This window comes from Amblyomma americanum, chromosome 11, assembly GCF_052857255.1.
Source record: "Amblyomma americanum isolate KBUSLIRL-KWMA chromosome 11, ASM5285725v1, whole genome shotgun sequence".
NCBI classification, from domain to species: domain Eukaryota; kingdom Metazoa; phylum Arthropoda; class Arachnida; order Ixodida; family Ixodidae; genus Amblyomma; species Amblyomma americanum.
Window position 1 is genome coordinate 682,114 of NC_135507.1, and position 21,008 is coordinate 703,121.

Consider the following 21,008-nt stretch of genomic DNA (forward strand, 5'->3'; position numbering starts at 1 on the left):
GCTAGGCAATGTCATCAGCGAATCGCAGATTATTTAGGTATTCTCCATTAACTCTTATTCCCAACTGTTCCCATTTCAGGCCTCGGAATACCTCCTGTAAACAGGTGGCGAATAGCATTGGCGAGATCGTGTCTCCTTGCCTGACGCCCTTCCTTATTGGAATTTTATTGCCGACTTTATGGAGGACTATGGTAGCTGTGCAGTTACTATATATATCTACCAGTATTTTGACATAAGGCTCTTCTACACCCCGATTTTGCAACGCCTCTATGACTGCTGAGGTTTCCACTGAGTCAAATGCTGTCTCATAATCAATGAAGGCTATATTATATATAAGGGCTGGGTATATTCTGCGCATTTCTCTATCACCTGATTGATAGTGTGATTGTGAATACGATCTATTGTGGAAGATCCTTTACGAAAGCCTGCCTGACCATATGCTTGATTACCTTTTGTAACGACCTAGTAGGCAACGGATAGTAAGCTGATTGGTCTAATTTTTCAAGTCCTTGGCATCTCCTTTCTTATGGATTAAGGTAACGTTTGCATTCTTTCAAGCTTCTGGTATGGCCGAGGTCATAAGGCATAGCGTATACAGGGTGGCTAGTCTTTCTAGCCCAATTTCGCCTCCGTCCCTCAACAGATCTGCGGTTACCTGATCCTCACTAGCTGCTTTCCCCCTTTCCATTGCTCCAAAGGCTTTCTTTATTTCCTCTTTCGTTAATGGCGGGATGACGCATTGCTGTGCGCTACTGACTCTCTCATTAACGTTCTGATTACATTGGCTACTGTACAGATTTGTGTAGAACTCTTCGGCTACTTTAACTATCTTATCCTTATTGCTAATGACATTGCCCTGCTCGTCTTTTAACGCATGCATCTGGTTTTTACCTATGCCTAGTTTCCTCTTAACCACTTTTAGGCTACCTCCGTTCTTAAAGGCATGCTCGATTCTCTCCATATTAAACTTCCTTATGTTGGCTACCTTACGCTTATTTATTAACTTCGATAGCTCTGCTAGTTCTATTCTGTCTGTAGAGTTATACGCCGTCATACTTTGACGTTTCTTAATCAGATCTTTCGTCTCCTAAGATAGCTTACCGGTATCCTGTCGAACTGTCCTACTGCCTACTTCTATTGCGCACTCCGTATTGATAGCTGTCAGATTATCGTGCATTGTATGAACATCAAGATCATGTTTCTCAGGTAAGTCCGAATATCTGCTCTCCAGCGATATCCTGAATTCCTGTACTTTCCCTCTTACCGCTAACTCGTTAATGAACTTCCTCTTCACTAGCTTCTTCCGTTCCCTCTTCAAGTCTAAGCTAATTCGAGACCTTACCATTCTGTGGTCGTTACAGCGCACCTTTCCGCCCACTTTCTGTTCTCTCGTTTGCGGCAGAAGGTATTCATGATGCGTCAATCATTTCTATCTGCGAATTCGGCTAATAACTCTCCCCTGCTATTTCTAGAACCTATCGCATAGTCGCCTACCGCCTGGTCCGCAGCCTGCTTCTCGCCCACCATCGCATTGCAGTCGCCCATCAGTAGAGTGTAGTGTGATTTTACTTTGTTCATGGAGCACAAGTGGAGCACAGTAAAGTCTCGTTACAATCAACACCACATTAACAAATTTTTCACTAGAGTTAGTTCTTGGGCTAGTTGGTATTCTTGATTGGAGCTCATATTTTTTTTCTTTTCTGCGCAACGGCACACAGCCACAGAAAGGAAGCAGGAAGAGAAGGACGAACACAGTGCTTTTGAAAATCTCCATCAAACTGCCAATATTTTAAATGTAAAAATATTTCCCAACTATGAATTTCAATATAGCGCGTATTTCAGAATAACGTATGCAATTTATTCTCCTCTGTATAATCAAGGAACATCAGTATTACAAATTCGGCTAAAATTAACAGCATTGCAAATATCATGTGAATAAGAAAACGCCGTTTCTATGTATAGGCTCTGAGGGCTGTAGCTATGAACATCAGCATGTCTAGCGCCAACTGCTAGTGCCCCCACAACGCTGTGGTTTAACGTTCAGTAGCCTAGCAGGCCTAGCCGCTTTTTTCTCTTATCTCTCTTTTTCAGGCCGTTCGATCGCTGTTCGCGCTAGCGTATTTCTTTTTTTGTTGTGAATGACTTTACTGCGAAGTTCGTGCGTGATTCAACGATGAATGCAGTTAGCAACAGCGGCAAGGAATGAAAGCAGTTTTCGCTGAAGAAAAAAGTGGACATACTGCAGGTAATCGACACAAGGAAAACGCAAATTGACCTCTGCAGACAGCGTGACATTGCCTTTTCGACGGTTGCGACCATTTTGAAGGACCGAGACAGGATCCTCAAACTTCAGCGGGAGTCGCAACTTGCTCCTACAAGGAAATGGCTGCAACTGGGAAAAAATGTGGACAAGCTGTTCTCACATGGTTTAAAGATGCCAGACTGCAAAACGTTCCTGTGTCTGGCCCAATGCTGCAAGAAAAATTGCGTGAATTTGTTGATGCACTTGAAATAACTGGGTTCAACGCAAGTGCAGGTTGGCTTTTTTAAAGAAACAGAATAACTTGGCAGGTAGCCTTGGGCGAGGAAAAGGCTGCAGACAGAGAAGGTGCGGATTCCTGGCAATATGACTGTTTTCGAGAGGTAGCTGAATCTTACTCTGAAGACAATATTTTCAATGCGGACAAGACTGCATGTTTCTATCAGCTGCTGCCAGATCAGACGATGCACTTCAAAGGACAGCAGTGCAAAGAAAGGAAGAAGTGGCATCTTCGTGTGACTGGCTTGCACTGCTGCAATGCAACAGGCTTGAAAAAATTAAGCCGCTCGTACTAAGAAAGTACGCGAAGCCTCGCTGCATGAAGAATGTGATGTCAGCAGTGTACGACTACCATGCGAACAAGCGTGCATGGATGACAAGGGAATTTTTTTTCAGAGACGGTCTTCACGGACGCGGCGCTGTACCTGATGGATGGGAAGCGCACGGCCGCGGCTGTAGTAGTCGACCACCAGGGAGAACTGATCACCTGTGCAGCGGCAGAGGCTGCGGACGCAACAGAAGCCGAGGAGCTTGCCATAGCTCTAGCGGTCACTTGCGGCTCCCAGGGAAACAAATCTCTAAACATACTTACAGACTCGAAAGAGGCATGTAGGAACTACACTAGGGGAAGGATAGGTGCCGCAGCCATGAACATATTCAGAAAAGCGCGTGTCTCAGACACAAAACACATACACAGCCTGGTTTGGATACCTGGACATGCAGGTATTAAGGGAAATGAAAGAGCGGACGGCCATGCTCGAGCGATGAGTTTCCGAGCGGGATTACCGGACGACTTTTGCACCCGAGCCTGCGACGGGGGGTATGCAGAGCACCTGGCCCTATACAGGGGCCTAAGGCATAAATATCCTCCGCCACACAAGGCACTAACAAAGGAAGAGGCTACCGGGTGGCGCAGACTGCAGACGGGTATTTTTCCAAATTTACACATACTAAACAAGATGTTTCCGACACAATACAGAGCCACATGCCCGTGGTGCGGGGCAATACCAACGCTGTACCACATCACATGGGAGTGTGAGCGAAACATAAAATTCCACCAACACAAACACACAAGTGCGGAGCAATGGGAGAGCCGGCTCGTCAGCAGCGAGCTCACGGTCCAAAGGACCCTGGTGCAGCACGCTTACGAGGCAGCGCGGCTCAGCGGAGCCCTGGAATGAGGGCCCGACCTTGCGAAGACGGGATCCGGGATCGCCTGATATGAAGACGACGCGGATCCTGCTGCCGCCGAACTACGCAAATGTTCAATAAAAGTTTTTCACTCACTCAGAGTGGCTGATCAAACTAAACTAAATGAGAAAAGATAACCGAAGGGTTCTTTTGGCTGTTGACAACTGCTCAGCTCACACTGTGAATGTTCGCTTGACGCACGTTTGCCTGGAGTTTCTGCCACCAAACAACACATCTTTGCTGCAACCGATAGACCAAAGCATCACAGAGTGTGGAGGCAGAGTTTCGTAAGAGTCTTGTGCAGCGGCTGCTTATCAACCTCTGTCCAAAGCAGCCGACTGCAATAGGTACTCATCAGGTAGTGGAAATGCTCACAGCAGCTTGGTGGAACTTGAAGGGGCCACCATTAGCAGCTGCTGGTGAAAGGCAGGGTTCCTCACAGCATCTGTGGGCCGAGGTTGCATAACTGCTGCCCGCCATCTCTTTGCTCGACAACTACGTAGACAGCGACAGTGCAGCACTAACCTCGGCTGACTTGACAACTGAGGAGATCATTAACAGTGTTTGCGACGTCTCCAGTGACTATGATGACCTGAAGAAAGACGACTGTGGGTCAACGAACACTGAAGAAGAGGAGGTCATATCAAACTCCGACGTTTTAGTGCACATGAACAAAGTCCGCACTTTCATCGCAGGGTGTAATGACGTACCCGATGAGGTGTTGTGCAAAGTGGAGGAGTAGAGGTGTTCCTAATCGGCTGTGTGTGCTGCACATGCGAGAAGAAAATAACTGATTTCTTCAAATAAAGCAGCTCTGAAGTCAGTGCAACATATTAATTTGAAAGTTTGCTTGTCTGCACACTTGTCTAATCCCAAGGTAGGTAATTTTCGTTCCTAGGTTTGACCACTGGCTTATAACTGCGTTTTTCATTACAACAATATTTCAAAATAATGAACGATTTTTGGCGGTCCCCCGTGATTTGTTATATCATGATTTGACTGCATACACTTCGACAATTTAAGCACTACGGGGCGTAGGCTGCACATGAGAGCTTGCACTGCTGGGTCGCTGCATCCTCGAAGCTGTCATGAGCAGCCCATGCTCTTTAGTGCTCAAATTGTCATTGAAGTGATGGCTGCGTTCCATGCGAGTGAATTTGAGAGAACAACTGTACACTGGATGATAAGCCTGCCTGTCACACAAGCCACTTTGTCGTAATGTTGTAGCTCAGAAACTTGGTTGCAACAAAACAAACTTCATCCAACTGAACTGCATGACGAGTCCATCTAACACCAAGCACATCGTTCTTCTGACACACTCCACCCGCAAGGCACACAGGACTCCTAAGGTGGCACGTTCCATAGCAACCGCCGGAGCGTGCCACATTCCTCTGCTCTCCTTCCATAGTACCCACACTCTGGATGATTTCCGTCGTAACCAACCAACTTCCGGTTATGCACACCTTGGCTCTTGTTGCCCTTCATAGTAACCCTGCCCTTCCCCACTCTAGGGAAGGGGCCTTTAACGGCTGTCGCTGCGAAAAACACTCACATGAGTAGCGCCTGTTCAGAGCCCTTCATGACGACCGAGCTGTTGAGGTTGGTGATGTACTTGAGCATCTCGCGCCTGACGGCAACCGGGTCGTAGTCATTGTCGCTGGACCGCCGGTTCTTCTCTGCATCAAGGATGCACAGTGTAAGAAATGGGGCAGCAACAAAGGAAAATTCTGCATGCCAGTGCACACTCGACATTTTGCAGCACATTCACGTATGATTAAAGAAAGCCTCAGTTGACACAAAAGACAGAGGATTATTTAATGGCAACAGAACACACATGCAATGTGCTATCCTCACATCAGCAGCACTTCCAACCAGGCAAGCGTGGGTTGGTCAATGTAACTGACAAGAAAACATGACGGATGGAAAGAATTTTCAGAACAGCAGACAGACAGACTCCACTCGGAGCATTCTACGAGGGCTGTACCGTCGATGTGTACTTGTGTATCTCCCGCCATGCACAGTCCACCATGTCGCTCGTTGCGCCTGTCATTAGTAGTGGGGACTGTGTTCCACCACCTGGTGGAAGCACAAGTCGGAGGCATATATTTTGTGGATGCCAGCGCATTTGCTTCCTATGCATGTCAGCACGTGAGCGGAACCATCTTACTGGCAGCCCTGGCTGCTGCCCGTGCGATTCTGCGGGCGTGATCACAGTCGGCGGCTGTCTAGGCAGGTCCCTTTCGTTGTTGATGCGTGGCCTGCTTTCCAGCCTTCCACAGAGTAGAGAAGGGTTCTTCAGGATGCTGCCTGCTCGCCACACACTGCCGCAAGTCGCCAGTGAAGCTTCAGGCAACTCACATCCTCCTTCCACAAAAAAACATGTCATTCAGCACTGCCGCTGCAGGTCACTATCCATGCTGTACACTCGGCTATTGACATGTACAGGAAGAAAGTGTGATGGCAACCATAGAATCGATGCTTCCGACCCATGCTGCCATCTGGTGGTGGAACACAGCCCCCACTACTAATGACAGGCGCAATGAGTGACATGGTGGACCATGCGTTGTGGGAGATGCAGAATTGCAAATCAATATGATACAGTGTTCGTACATTAGAAGAGCCCAGCAATGGGTGCATTCTCTACGAGTGTGCAAGCAGCCACTACACCTATCTGGTACTCGGGAGCTGGAATGTAATGCTGAACACCAGCCGTCATTACTCGCCGGAACCAAGCGAACTAAAAGGGCATCGCAGTTGGATAAGTTGGGAAAGGAGCCTACCCCTCATGTGACCACTGCCAATTCTCCTCCTGTTTTGGATGCAGCAGAAGCCAAACACTGACACAGCCAGCATTAAGGAGCTCTTATTGCACAAAAGGCAGCGTCATTGTGAGCTGCGAGCCAAAAATCCACAAAAAATCCCCAGAGGAGCATCCCAGGGGGACGCTATCCATGCCATGTGGCCTCATCACAACCCGCCCACCGGATTATGAGCAAACTGGTCACCGTGGCAGGTGGCAGTTAAATTATTGATTGCCATTGCCACGGACCATCGCAGGGCAGTGGCGCATCACTAAACAACTGCACCACTGCGCCAGGAGTGGGCTGCCAGGGATCTATGAATGTAAAGTAGAGAGTGACCAATCCTGCATAGATGGCCCCACTGATGCTATTGCATCATACCCTTAAGCCGGAGCTTATGTGTCCCCTCAAATTTTTTCAGACTCCCCAGGACTCAAAGAACGGTTTGAACAATTGGACAGCCCATAAAAATCCATCCACGTAAAAAAAAAGTCAATTTGTTGCAAAAAAAAAAAAAACGGCTTTGAAAAAAAGCAAACTTCACCTTTTCACATGTTCCATCCGCAACTGATAATATCAGATTGTATCTGAGCCAGACTAATGCTTTAGTCATGTCTGCACCACCTCACACCACCGATACCAAACTGCAATGTAGCAACGGCTCATGCCAAGTGAGTTGCACGAAGCAAGAACAGAGCCTATTTCCCTGAGCAGCGACCAGTCGCAAAGTCTGACGGTGGAAATCCACCTGCCCTCCACCTGCCCTGCACTAAGGGCGGCCTGAGGTCAGGGCTAGCCGCATCGGACGGCACCACTGTCCCGTTTTCAACACAGTCACATGCCCTGGCTTCGAGCGCTATTCTTTGTAGGCCAGCTCAATGGAAACGAAGAGTGTGCTATTAACCTGAAGTGGCAAGAATGAGAATTGCTTGGTTTATGCCGGTTTAACGTGCACTGACATCACACAGTACACGGGCCTCTAGCATTTCACCTCCATTGAAATGAGACCGCCACAGCCGGGATCGACCCCGCGTCTTTCGGGTCAGGTGTCATAACCACTGAGCCACCACGGTGGCACCACATTGAGGAACAGCCAAGGCTATCTAAGCCAGTCCATCCGAATGATTTCTAAGTCCACCATGGCACCTGTCATGGTGGAGAAAAACCAGTTGGTGTGATGGCAATGCCTGCTTGTGACTATGTTAGGTTGCAAAAACATGTTTTTGGTCTACAGACAATCTTCACAGTAAGGCTGGCATCTCTGTTCGAAAAATCGAACTTTTGGACTTTAGAGAGTCAGAAATATCAGTCGTGAATATACACACGTTCCTGTCATGCTTCCTCAGTAAAGTCTGAAATATCGCGCAAGTCCGATTTATACAGCTGCCACACGGAAAATTTAGTCATTCTACTCGAATGACATTCGTTCGACGTTAATGTCATATTTTGTGCGCCCCACTACACGGCCAAAACTAATGCCATTTGCAAATGATGGTGATTGCGATGGAGAGGTACAAAAATTTCGATGCACGCTTCAGTACGTTGCCAAAAGTACTGCTTTGTGAATGAACTGCTATCCACCACGAGTCCAAGCCAAGCCAAAGTTCAGCCAGCGGCGGCAGGCAAATGGCGGACGTCGCATTGTGAAATGGACTCACGGCAGCGGGACGCGATTGCTGTGATTTTATGCTTGCAAGCACAAAGCTGCAGCAGGCTGGTCCAGTACAGAAGCAGATTAACACAGCATAAAAGACCCAACAAGTCTGTGCGCACAACTGCTGCTACAACAGGTACAGCCAGCACAACGAGCCTGCGGCACCGTCAACACATGGCTGGCTCATGGGCTGGTTACGGCTCACTACGGGCATTGGTACGGGCTGCTTCGTGCATCCGGGTTGGCTGGTAGCGAGTGTGACAGTTTTATTTTGTCCAATGCTATTTGGTATTTTTATATAAATAAATAACGACCACACAATTATACGGGCATAACACTTGTGATGCTTTTGTCATTTATTTTTGGAGTATATTCTCACAGAGTCTCTGGTGTCGAGGTAATACATTAGCTCGGAGATCACTGGCGAATGAGTTCTGTAAACTCATCTGAGACCTAGCGTCGTTTTCATCGAATTTCATTATATTTTCTCGTGTGGCAGCAAACCAATGTCATTTGGAACGAATCTCATTCGATGGGAATGACATTAAATTTGTCGTGTGGCAGGGGTCCGAAAAATCGATTGGCTACTTAGTGCAAAGACAGGCATTTCCTACTATTCAATTTCCACACAAAGCACACTTCAGTTCTGACTTGCAAGTAAGATGCGATGAGCAATGAACCAGTGTCAAACCATGAACAGCAATAAAGACACATGGAAAAAATGTTATGGGCACAGTGCATGTACGCCAGACATTTCCTTCAGGGCTAGTAGGCCATGTGTTTGAGGCTAGAGCACTGCACAAGCGGTAATTATTGGCCTGGGTCCGGCCCGGGCCCGGTACCCTCTACAGTCGACGAACGATTTTTCGGACCCTCTAGGGACCGTGAAGATGACCGAAAAATCAGGCAGTCCTGAAAAAAAAATTTCACCGAAAAAACCACAAACTTAGAGCCAATATGCTGGAGGAAGGGGTCAGTTGTATTGTACACAACCTAAAGCTCTTCATCACTGCATTTCGCTGCGCGACATGTGCACGGACGATGGGCAGCGACCGCTTTCATGAGCTCAGCCTGGCTGTGCTGCCCACGGCATGTTGCTGACAAACGCATGGGTTGGGACAAAGTCTAGACAGGAGAGCGAACACCCCGCTGCAGCAACTGCGCTGCGCCCGCAGTACGATGCGCCTGGAACGAGAACGCGAAGATGGCGAAACAATAAGAACCGAGAAACGGCCGAAGCAAGCACTCCGATGGCGCTGGCCTTCGTCATTAGGCCTAGCAACTAGAACCAAAATCTGCATCATATCCGACGATATGCACTCTGCAGTGGATTGCGTATAATGAGAAGCGTCTTGCCTGTCATTGAAATGCCAGTTATTTATGGTTTTACAATACAAAAGTCCGGGTTGCGGTGCGTTTTGCCGCAGCTACGCTGACCTCGCTTTGAAATGCACCACCATTTTCTCCCGCACTCATCGTCTGCGTGAAGCTGTGCGCCTCCCACGTGCTTCGCTGCTACCTCTTCCCGTATTCGGGACGAAAGACTCGGCACAAATGAGTTCTGCAAACTCTGACGTGCGGCGGAAGACATTCAAGAACAGTATGAATTCGAAATGATGCGGGTGCAGTGTGCAGACTCGTGCAGAACCATCGCAAGTTAAGAGGCTCCATTTAAGCTTGAATTTCGTTTTGTTTGATCAAGTTTTTGATCTCTCCTGCAATCTGAATGAATGAGGTTCCACTGTACACATTATATAGAGGCTTGGATATTGGTGGGGAGTGCGAACAGGGTCCGAAAAATTGAGCAGTCAGTTGCGGTGCATCTCAAACTTCAGGTGCTCTTATACATTGGCTCTATGGGCCATGTCGCGGTGGCGCGAAAAAGTCTGAATAGTCAAGCATGTTCGAAAAATCAGGCGTCCGAATTTTCGGGCTTCGACTGTACCGCTGCCCACGTGACCTTGGCCTAGTTTCTCTAATACATGCCAGGGCCTGGGCCAAGCCTCTCACCTACCCAGACCGGCCTGGCCCGACCCGGGCCCAAAACAACACAAAAGCTGTAAGCCTGCTACAGAAGCACAAACGTTGTTGTTACTATAAATTTCAGTGAAATATAGTACATAGTTATTAGAATAGAGTACTAAAATTCTCTACGTTACTGATTCTGGTTGAGTTGGCAAGTTTTCAATTTTTTTTTTTGCCTTCAATGTAACACATACCAATTTGCTGAAAGCAATGCATTGAAGCCCATTTACTGCCTCTTAGTCTAGGATTTAATTTTGGCAAGCTTATAACAAACAGCCTGTGACATTGCAATCGGTTCACTGCCAACACGCAAGAAGTAATGCGAGACCAATAGGCAGCGAGGTGTCCGCTTGTCTCTGCTTTAACAGCTGGTTCTCTCATTGTCGCTTGTCTCTTACCACCCAGCAAACACAGAACGCAGGGGCATCAACTGGGCTCAGATATACAGTGAAAGCTCGTTAATTCGACCCCCGTTAATTCGGACAATCGGATAATTCGACCTGCACGCATGGTCCCTACAATTATATATAGGAGTCTATGGGGCAAAACTCTCGTTAATTCGGACAAATTTTACCGCCCATCGGTTAATTCGACCTAGTTCCACGGCCCGCCAAGAGCGGCGCTACTATAAAGTTGGAAAAAAAGAATGTAGCGTAGGCCATCCGTACGGTCATCGTCATCAGCAGTGCGAGAGAGGGCGAGGGAAGCAAGGTTAGCAGTGGCCGAAGCGCCCGGTGTCTTTCTTAGTGCTTCGTTGCCTCTTGCAGTCGTGCTCAGTCGTCGTGTTAACCCTATCTTCAGCAAGTCTCGTTTTGGCGTGTGTCGTTGTTGCCCCGTGTTTCTTGCTGCTACGATCGCGGTTATTGAACCCTAACACGCCTTTTCTGGATATTGCGTGCTTTGCCAGCGTGTTTACTGTGCTGTTTTCGAGTGCGTAGCGCGCCGTGCCTGCGCGCCTCGCCATCGCGTCCTGCTCAGATGGCGACACCGGCAAAGCGGCCGAAGTACAACCAGGCGAAGGACCTAGCCACGGAAGTGGAAATATTGAAGGTGCTGAAGGATGGTGTTTCACGCTCTGACGTGATGGCCAAGTATGATGTTAAAAGAACCACCTTGGCCACTTACGTGAAGAATGAAAACAGCATTATGGAGGCGTTTGACAGTGAAGCTTACGGTGACAAAAGGAAACGACTGCGGACTGCGGCCCACCCGGAACTCGAAGAAGCCGTAATGCGATGGATTAGAAACGCACGTGAGGCCTACCTCCCTGTGAGTGGGCCATTAATTTGTGCCCAGGCTGAAAGGTTCGCCACAAAAATGAACCTTGAAGAGTTCAAAGCTTCTGAAGGTTGGCTTGCTCGCTTCAGAAGCCGTCACAATCTGACTTTTAAGAGTGTGTGTGGCGAAAGAGCATCCGTGGACGAAGACAGGATCAAGGAGTGGCGGATCACCGGGCTTCGTGAACACCTAGCTGCATACGACGCTCCGAATATATTTAACGCCGACGAAACAGCGCTTTTCTTTAAAGCACTCCCGGATAAGACGATCCCCTTTAAAGGTGACCCCTGCACAGCAGGGAAAAGAAGCAAAGAAAGGGTCACTGTGTTACTTGCCGCCAACATGACGGAAACAGAGCGTCTGCCTCTCCTAGTGATCGGAAAGGCTCAGAAGCCGAGGTGCTTCAAGAACGCGCGGCGCCTTCCGGTTGAATACCAAGCCAACAGGAAGGCTTGGATGACGTCCAGCATATTTCAGTCCTGGCTTCATCAAATGGATCGGCTTTTTCGAGCTGAGAAACGGAAGGTCCTCATGGTTGTGGACAATTGCAGTGCTCACTGCAAGGTGTCGGGCCTGGAATGGATTAAGCTTGTGTTCCTCCCGCCGAATACAACCGCAGCCCTTCAGCCCATGGACCACGGCATAATCCAGCATATAAAATGCAAGTACAGAAAGCATGTATAGCAGCGCATGCTTCTCTGTATGGAAGCTGGGAAGAAGTACGACCTTACGCTCCTCAGCGCTTTGAACATTCTGGCGCACGAATGGGCCAACACGCCTACAGCAGTTATTGCGAACTGCTTTCGGCACAGCGGTTTTGTGCAACCGAACTGCGGGGTGGGGGAACTGCCGACAGAAGCAGCTGACGCAACCACAGAAGACGACAGCTGTTTCGACAGCGCTTTGCCTCCTGCCGTGCGGCTCGCGGATTACGTGTCCATCGATGATGGTGTCGCCATTGCCGGTCAGCTGACCGAGGACGAAATCATCCAAGAAGTGACAGGCGCCGACAATGACGATTCGTCGGAAGATGTCGTTTGTGAGCACCTGCCCAAACGCCGAAGCGCATGGTGAAGGAAGCCGCAGAAGCCTTGTCCGTGCTGGAAGACTTCTGTGAACAAATTCCGGATGGTTCGCGTGCCGCGGAGCATCTGGCAGCTGTTAGAGCTATTGTAGCCGCTCAAGTTCGCCCGAAAAAGCAGACGACGATAACAAACTTCTTTGCTAAATAAAGGTATGTCATGCTGGGGCAAATTTCATGTTTTTTGTGGTTCATTCGATATTTCGACATTCGGTTAATTCGACAATTTTTCGCGGTCCCGTCAGTGTCGAATTAACGAGCTTTTACTGTATTAAGCAATGAAGATATCAACTTTCTATCACTATCAACTATCAATGAAGATATCAGCTACAGAAGAAATGACGGATGCAGCACTACCTGAAAGTGTGAAATATCCCAATGGCGGTGACGATGTGCCTGCGAGGCAGATCCGTGTGACGTGCCTACTGCTAAGGAGGTGATGAACGCAATGGACGTTTAGCGGCGTTTCGTTGGCTCGCGCAACGATGAAGGAGCGTTACACGATTTAGCTTCTTTAGAGCGGCGTGTTGCACCTTCACTCGTGCAGAAGAAGCAAGCAGAAATTATGCAGTTTTTCGTTGTAAAATAAACGCTTGAAAGGTGAGTTCACCTTAACGGATATCTTGTGCCGTTTGGTTTCGTTTCTGCATCATTTGTACGAGCCTTCATGCGAAACCTGCATGCAACAAAAACCTGCATGTAACGAAATATTGCGAGCTTTTGTCAACTTTGTTATATCCTTAACTGTACTCTGGAAATAGTTGAAAACTGGCTCTAACTGTCTTGACCTGCTGTCTGTTAACCTTATGAGAACATAGGAGGCAAGTGCTGAGTCCACTACCTGTCCACCACAGAAGCCCGGCTCAGGCCTGCAAGCATACAAGCCCGAGCCTGCCCCAGCCCCCAACCCAAAGCCCAGGCCCGGCCCAGGCTCAGCAAGAACTTGCTGTACCTGGCCCGGGCTTTCGGGTAAGTCCAAGCTCGTGCAGTGCTCTGTTTGAGACCTCTGCTGTACATGATTCACAAATGGGTTTGCATACATCACATTTCCACAACAAAAAGCTCGTTTTGGTACCATGTAGGTCAGCACCTCAAAAACACCAATTGACATTTCCCAGCTGTAAACAACTGTTCCCCATAATCTTTCTTCTCCAGACGCCTCAGTACACGTCACATCTGCAGCAGGTTTTCACCACCAGACCATCTCCATCTGCACCTATGACATGGCCTGGGAGAGGGCACTACATAGAGCAACTTGTTTGTGACAGCATGAGCAGGAAGTGATTCTTCTTTCACCAGCTTCCTGAAGCACAAGCTTAAACCCCAGCTTAAAATGCTGGAAACAAATGCTTGCATGAGACAACAGCACAGCCATTGCCAACGTGTTCCACAGACAGCCCTCGAGCTATTAGTATGTAACCAATACTCACTGGTTTGACTAGAGCGAGAGAACGGGAAAGCTTCAACGACAGCATCACGATTCTCTCCACCACTGCCATTTTCTTCAATTGTTGGACTGACTGTGCTCACTGAAAAAAAGAAGGCCAACAGCAGGTGTTTAGTTGCAAGACTCCTAAGCCAAATCTTTCTGAGAGCTCCAAATCAATGATGATCAAGCCCCAACTCTTTGTGGCAGCAGGTGAACCACTTCAGCACCCAAAGAATGACAACTGCACATACATACACTATTAGGAGTGCTAATCTGAAGCAGAGCATTTAATTTCCTTTTTTCTCCTCTACAAGGACGAAATTAACTACCATTCCACTTCAGAGCAGCATCAGCACATCAACAAAATGACCTAGTCTAGATACTTCCCACACAGGATGGAATGCCAGAGCTGCATTCAACTACTTTTACATGTCTTAGGTTTGGCTAAATTGGGATGACTGTGCTGGCAAATATTTCTCGAACCTGATCTCACTTTTTTTTTTAAACCAGTGCAGTCAACTGGTCCATTTCAATTACTGGAGATGATATAAGCAGCAAATGCCAGAGCAGCATGCTTAAAATATTAAACCTTGTAACAATGCCAGCACTGCAGTGAATTCTAGAACACTGTGCGAAAAATGGTTATGCTTTACTTTGCCTGAAAGCATGAGATGCGACTTAATGAAACAGCCTTCCTCAACATTAATCCACACATTACAAGGAGTGCGAACCTGCCTATGCCAATACACAAACTCTGAGATTAACCCAAAGGCAACACTCTTGGGGCCAGGGCAAAATCTGCAGCAAGTACCCCTGCACCGGTAGTAAGATGCATCGTTAGTTCGGTAAGCGCTATCAAAGTGCACTGAGGATACCTTGTTAGAGCATCTGTCACGTGCAGACGATCCTTGAGCTCTGGCTTGCGTGGTTTATTATTGCGGTCGGCCTTTTAAAGCATTTGTTTTTGACTCATTAGCATCTGCCACGTGCAGACGATCCTTGAGCTCTGGCTTGCGTGGTTTATTATTGCGGTCGGCCTTTTAAAGCATTTGTTTTTGACTCATTCCTCAGTTTTGCGTTGTTGGCTTCGTTCACAGCACAGACCTTTGCAGAGCACCAAGATGCTGTGGCGTGAGTAAAGGTATGCTATGCTTATGTTTTGGCGAGAGCCACAGCTGCGGTGATTGGCCTGGAAAACTATGCAGAGCACCAAAACGATGTGGGGTAGTAGTGGTGTGGTGGGTTTCTGATAAGTTCATCACACGTTATAGTATTACACGCTAGTAACCGCCCTTTGGTGCCTTGTTGGTTAGACTGATTTGAGTACTGCCAGTCCCGGATCATTTTTTTGCACACGTTGAACTGCTTTCCTGCTCACAGACTCCCATTCAACGCATATTCAACGACATGCAACTTGAATTTTGCGCTGTAGCTCCTCCAACTCGCAGGTGGCATCACATTGAGCAAGAACAATGAGCAACGCACAAGGTACCCTCCGAGTTGCGACACGTGTAATGTCAAATAAAAGTGACGCTGAAATCTAAACTTTCTAGAACAAGGCTGGACAGGATGTGGCATGGGGGAATTGGGAAACTTTGCAATACTTTGGAATTCGCTACATGGAGGTTCGTTACATCCAGGTTCAACTGCAATATGAATTCAAGCAATAAATGCCTTGAGCATTAGACGATTCACTTGCTGAACGAAAAAAGTAAAGAAAGACCTTCCACACGTCATTAAGAATGCATTTGTAACTGGGACTAAGGAAAGTCAGCTGCTCGGTAACCACAGGTTGGTCACTTGTACTTCACTCAGAACTGCAGCTACCGAGATCACCGGCAGCAGTGATGACATGGCACAACTCTTGGTAAAATCAAGCTTTGCTATGTGACTCAGCAGAACACCAATATAAGTAGTCTGAACCAGGGTCCCTAGCAAGCTAGTCTTTTCAAATTCCTTGATTTTTCCATGTTTTTCCTGGCTATTTCAGTCAGAACCACAGACTACTGAAAAGGCGAAAAAACATACAGTATTGTGCGCTTTTATCGTGAAGAATTGAGAAAATTCCTGCGCTTCAACAATTAGCTCATTTACGGTGAAACTGCACACAGAGCTTACGTATTATGTTAACTTTTGTACCGTTTTACAATGGTACTTACTTAGTTGAAGCATGCATGATGCGAAAACGTAATTGTCTGCATAAAGATCGGCGAATCAAAACTCACAAACGACGTCTTTTCACTGAAGGGCTGCAGTGGTGCCATCTGTTTTTCGCCAGTGGAAAGCGTCACGAAAAGGCGCCGAGGTGAGCGTTGCAAGAAGCGCGGGCCCTTTGAATATGCCATTCCGGCCGTTTCGTCTGCTTCAACTGAAGCGTTTCAAACAAATCGACTGAGCGGAAAAATATCACAGCTGATCGAGGCTTTACCTTCCACAGAATATTGTTAGCAACGCTCGCCTTGGCGCCTTGTCGTCATGCTTTCCACTGGCGAAAACAGATGGCGCCACAGGCCTCCTTCAGCTTAAAAACAGCGTTTGCGGGTTATGGTTTGCTGATCTCTAAGCAGATGATTTCGTTTTCGCATCATGCATGGTTCAGCTAAGTACCATTGTAAAACTTGCTACGATCCCACCAGCGGCATGGTTGTTTTTTCTGCTGCTTTATAAGTGATTTTCCTTAAGCGATAGATTAATCCAAGTATTATTATCCCACTGATAAACACAACACATGAAAAAATTAAACATTCCCCTATGCACCTTGGTTTCGGTGACTGTTGGCTCCCTAAATAAGTATATATATATATAGCTTTGGCGTACTACAACACTGATGACGTCATCAGTTTGATTGACAGCTATAGTGTGACACTTTTCTGCGAACATCCTCGCTGGCGAGTAATGAGCCTATAGAGGCTTTCGCCTTAAAAAAAAAAAAAGCATCAAACTGCCGGGGCATTCATCATGCGACTGTTTGTGTAGCGTACACCAGTTCTTAAAATGCCGCTATAACGCCTTGTTTTCAGCACTAGTGAGATTGCAGTATTCCTCACAAAGTAAGCGCTAGCCACAGTCTTATGCACTTCAATGAAAGCAAGGACTCTGCTGAGACAGCTGCAACCTAGACGCATATAAATGTGTTACAGACTGCTACGCTAGGTCTTCCAGAGTGACACTGCAGGCAGGTTGCGGTGAAAATGAATGTACAGGCTGGACCCATGTACAAGGACCGCTAGTGGCCGCCGTCGATCATGCAGGCTTTTAGTGTCTCAGTGTTGCAGGTAAGCTTTCAGGTGATAACCAGTAAAGTGGCGTCCATGCTAAGCCCAAATACCAATCCCCAGAGAGCGAATGTGAGCCTGTCGGTCGGAAAACTGCCGTTCATGCCCCCTCTCTGACAGCTGCGCCACTAGCGGCACGCGCTGTCCCTATATGAAACACTGGGCGGGGCAGAGTTTCGTGACCAGAAAAAGCACTGAAGGACTATAGCAGCGTGGTGCCTCGCATGACATAATAGAAGGTGCACGGATGCCACACACTACTGCTTCCGGTTTATTCTGTTTGAAAAATGCTTTTAACTGTAGCTACTACGTACCGTATTTTCCAGTGCATAAGATTCTACTTTTTCATCAGAAATTTTGCTAGTGCGTCCTATACAATGGCACGTCATGTATGCATTTTTTCTACTTTTTGTGAGTGCAGGATTAATTCTGGTCGATGTTCAGGCTTGTGATCACAGCTACACCGCAACTGGACGCATGAAGCGTACTTTGCTTACTCAGCCAAGTGGATCCATGAGGCTAATGCACTGCGGTCACAGTGGCAACGATAACTGCAAGGCTGGCCTGCTAGCTTCATCGGTGCCTGAGCACGATGACCATCAGAGCAGTGGCTCTGAGTGCGAAAAAGATGTCTCAGCGGCACTGCTGCCAGAAATCGGTGAACTTTTTGATAGCGCGTCCAAAGATGAAGGCTTTCAATGCTTTCAGCAAAAATAGGTGCCGCTGCTGTGCATATGTAAGTTTTTTTTGGGGTGTGAGCACTGCCTCTTTTTGCCGATCATTTTGCATCATGTAAAGAGCATTCTCACAAGCATGGAACATTTCGAGATGGTCATGCAAGCATGTATATTCTAGTCTCATTTCTCTAACTGAGCAAACGGAGGTGCATCTTATATAAAACTTTTTGCTGAAAGCTTGCATATATGGGGTGCACGTCTTTATAAATCAGAAAATATGCTATACTGAAGCGAAGTGGCATGGCAACCAGTACGATACAAATCAATATGTGCTGTGCTTACTTCGTGGCCACCTAGAAAAAGAGCTTATTGAAAGGATCGATGTCACAATTTATAGGCATTTGAAGTAAAAAGATGTTATAAGCCAATGTGATCAGAGCACATGTTAGGCACTCGTATAGTTATGTTGCAATTCACGGAGGGCCGTTATGTTAATTTCAGTTGGTCAGTTTCCTTGACTTCGCATCCCTGACAATTCTAGGTTTTCCAGGCACCCTGTACAGCCTAAGAGCAGCGTCAAAGTTCACACCTGCACTGCTGTCAGCATGCTTCTCCTTCATCTTGGCAACTCGTTCAATGCTGTGGCACAGCAAGCAATCCTGCAGGGTATGCAGCTCAAAGCCGTCATCCCGCTGTTCTACATTCTCCACCAAGCCGGCCGCCTTATCCTCGCCATTGGCACCCGAAGGCAGTTGCACTGAGTCCTGAACCTGCACAGAGAAGAGGGTACTGACGTAATGTGACAGCACCACCTGTTTAAAGGGGGATTTAATGGATCATGTAATCAGACCCATGACCCCACATGTGACCTACGTCAACAGGTCATGCAGTCCTGCTACATGATGACATCGTTTCACTCGGCACACAACCACAAGATATTGGGGATAAAAGGATTAAAAAAAAAGAAAGAAAGAAAAACAGGCTATGTTGCTCAGAAAATTGCAAAAAATCCCTCATTTAATTGCCCACAAAATGCTGAGATGATGCAGACTCTGAAGCTCACTACCACAGAAAGCGCAAATAAAAGCGCAGGACCACCGACAGCCTTTGCCACAGTTTTTACCCTGTCTTTTTGGCTGTTTTTGCCATCCTCTCAAGACATGGCTTCCTCACCACTTGAGAAGTCAGCAGATCTTCCTCAATTTACTATTGTGAAAACGTAGCACTTATTGCACAAGCCAGCCAAGTAAACATGATACAGCACAAATCCAAAAGATGTAGTGGATATGAAAAAACAAAAGGCGCACAGCAATCACAAGTAGCCAACTCAACTCACTGAAAAGATGAGTGCAGTGTCGACAGGTAGACAGAGCCCCATGAACCTCTCTTGAGGTCTCCTAGCTGACGACCGTGCAGTTGCTACAGAAGCAGTGCTTGACATGGACATTGTCCGAATGCTGGTTGCATCATCAGGATACGGTTCTTCACCTCTGTAAGCACAGGCAACGGGAATAATGTGCCACCACTGGTAAAATGTCCGCCCTAGTGAGCAAACAGTGTTTTTTAAAACAGCATTACACAATGATGAATTACTTGAGTAAAGTGCGGAGTTCTTGTCAAGCCTTGCTGTTAACCAGTGCACAGGCTTGGCAGTTATGTGGCAGCGTCTCTGCACAATACAGCCTGAATGTAGACAGTCCTTTGGCGCGTGCTGGCATTTTGACAGCCTACGTTTAGTAGACTGGCCAAAGCTGGAATCATGTCTGCAGGCCTTCAGCCTGTTTCAGCACTCACTTTTTTGCGCCCGTCGCTTCTCACGGCCATGTCCCTGATGGCCACCATTGTGGTTTTGTTTGAAAGCTGGGCCCCTTCCTCACTATCTGGCACTACTCAACAATGTGAAATATTTTTGGAATGTCCACATTCCGCTATTTTTCGAGGCCTCTACAATGACGTCCGAATGGTTGGCACACGCATTTCAAATGAGATTTTCTCAGCTTCGTGTTTTTTGCCAATATGACTAGCCCTACGGAAGTTTTTATTATGCAATTAATCTTATACTGCCGAATTCAGAAAGAGCTGAACAGTAGAGCTATGCTGTTTTTGTTTGGTTGAGTCAAACTATACTTCATAATTACAGCGCTTAGGCAAAATTTAACATTTTTATGTAATGATTTACTTCAAACACAATATAATTAGCATAGCCCCAGATGGTGGTATTTGGCTACAGCCTCATTTCAATCCAAAAATTGCAGAAAAATAGTGTCTTAAGGACCTGTAAGAATTTAGCTAAGTAGGCTCCAGTTATTTTTCTATAATATGGGAACTAATAATGTGAAACTGCTCTGGCAGTCTGGCAATACTGGCAACAGTCTGGCAACATGGCAGGCCTAGTTCTTGGAGCTCCATGCGATAGTGCAGTGCATTTCGCATGTAGTCTATTGAGATATACTGGAACTAATTAAATTTTTTAAAACAGAAAGATGAAACACATTTACAAATCTAATTTCATTACGATACCTTTAATAATAAAATGTTCATTTTTAAGACCAGTGTCTGCTTTTAAAGCAGCTGCCACAAAAACAGTGCAGAAGTGTGCATGCATGCAAAAACTTCACCCGCTACCTGCGCTCCTCCTTTTTTGCTGCTGCCTTCTATCAATAGCTGCTCAGGCAGACGGAGAGTCATTGCAGGGCATCTAGAAGATTGTGCGCATGCAAATTCCAGAGAGCTTGTTCCCCTTAGCACAAGTAAAACAACAATTAAAAAAAAAAGCGGCAGACACTGTGTACATTTTTTTTTGTGGCACACACTTCTCGGGTACTTTTCCTACAGTCTCGTGAAACACGTGATAGCGGAGTTCTACTGCACCTAGTCAAGTACTGAACGAACGTAAGACACATGTCATAGCCAGGGGAGCAAGCACTGCTGCAGTCTATACCAGCAAAGTGAAAACAGAAGGAAAAACCTGGCCAACAATTATGCTCCTCGGTAATGTAATTTTTGAGTGCTGCAGCTGCGTATCTGAACCACAAGTGACCGCAGACTGAACACGTAG

General features: G+C 47.0%; 1 protein-coding gene across 1 annotated transcript in view; it reads right to left on the reverse strand.

The window, feature by feature from the left end:
- The window catches only part of rictor (rapamycin-insensitive companion of Tor), a 148,148-nt gene that overhangs the window by 10,536 nt on the left and 116,604 nt on the right, over positions 1-21,008 (reverse strand). The window contains exons 22-25 of the mRNA XM_077643128.1: positions 19,287-19,440; positions 18,540-18,720; positions 14,000-14,098; positions 5,283-5,406 (exon numbers count right to left, since the gene is read on the reverse strand). Coding sequence (XP_077499254.1) covers positions 5,283-5,406; positions 14,000-14,098; positions 18,540-18,720; positions 19,287-19,440 — 558 coding nt within the window. The remainder of the gene's footprint in view (positions 1-5,282; positions 5,407-13,999; positions 14,099-18,539; positions 18,721-19,286; positions 19,441-21,008) is intronic.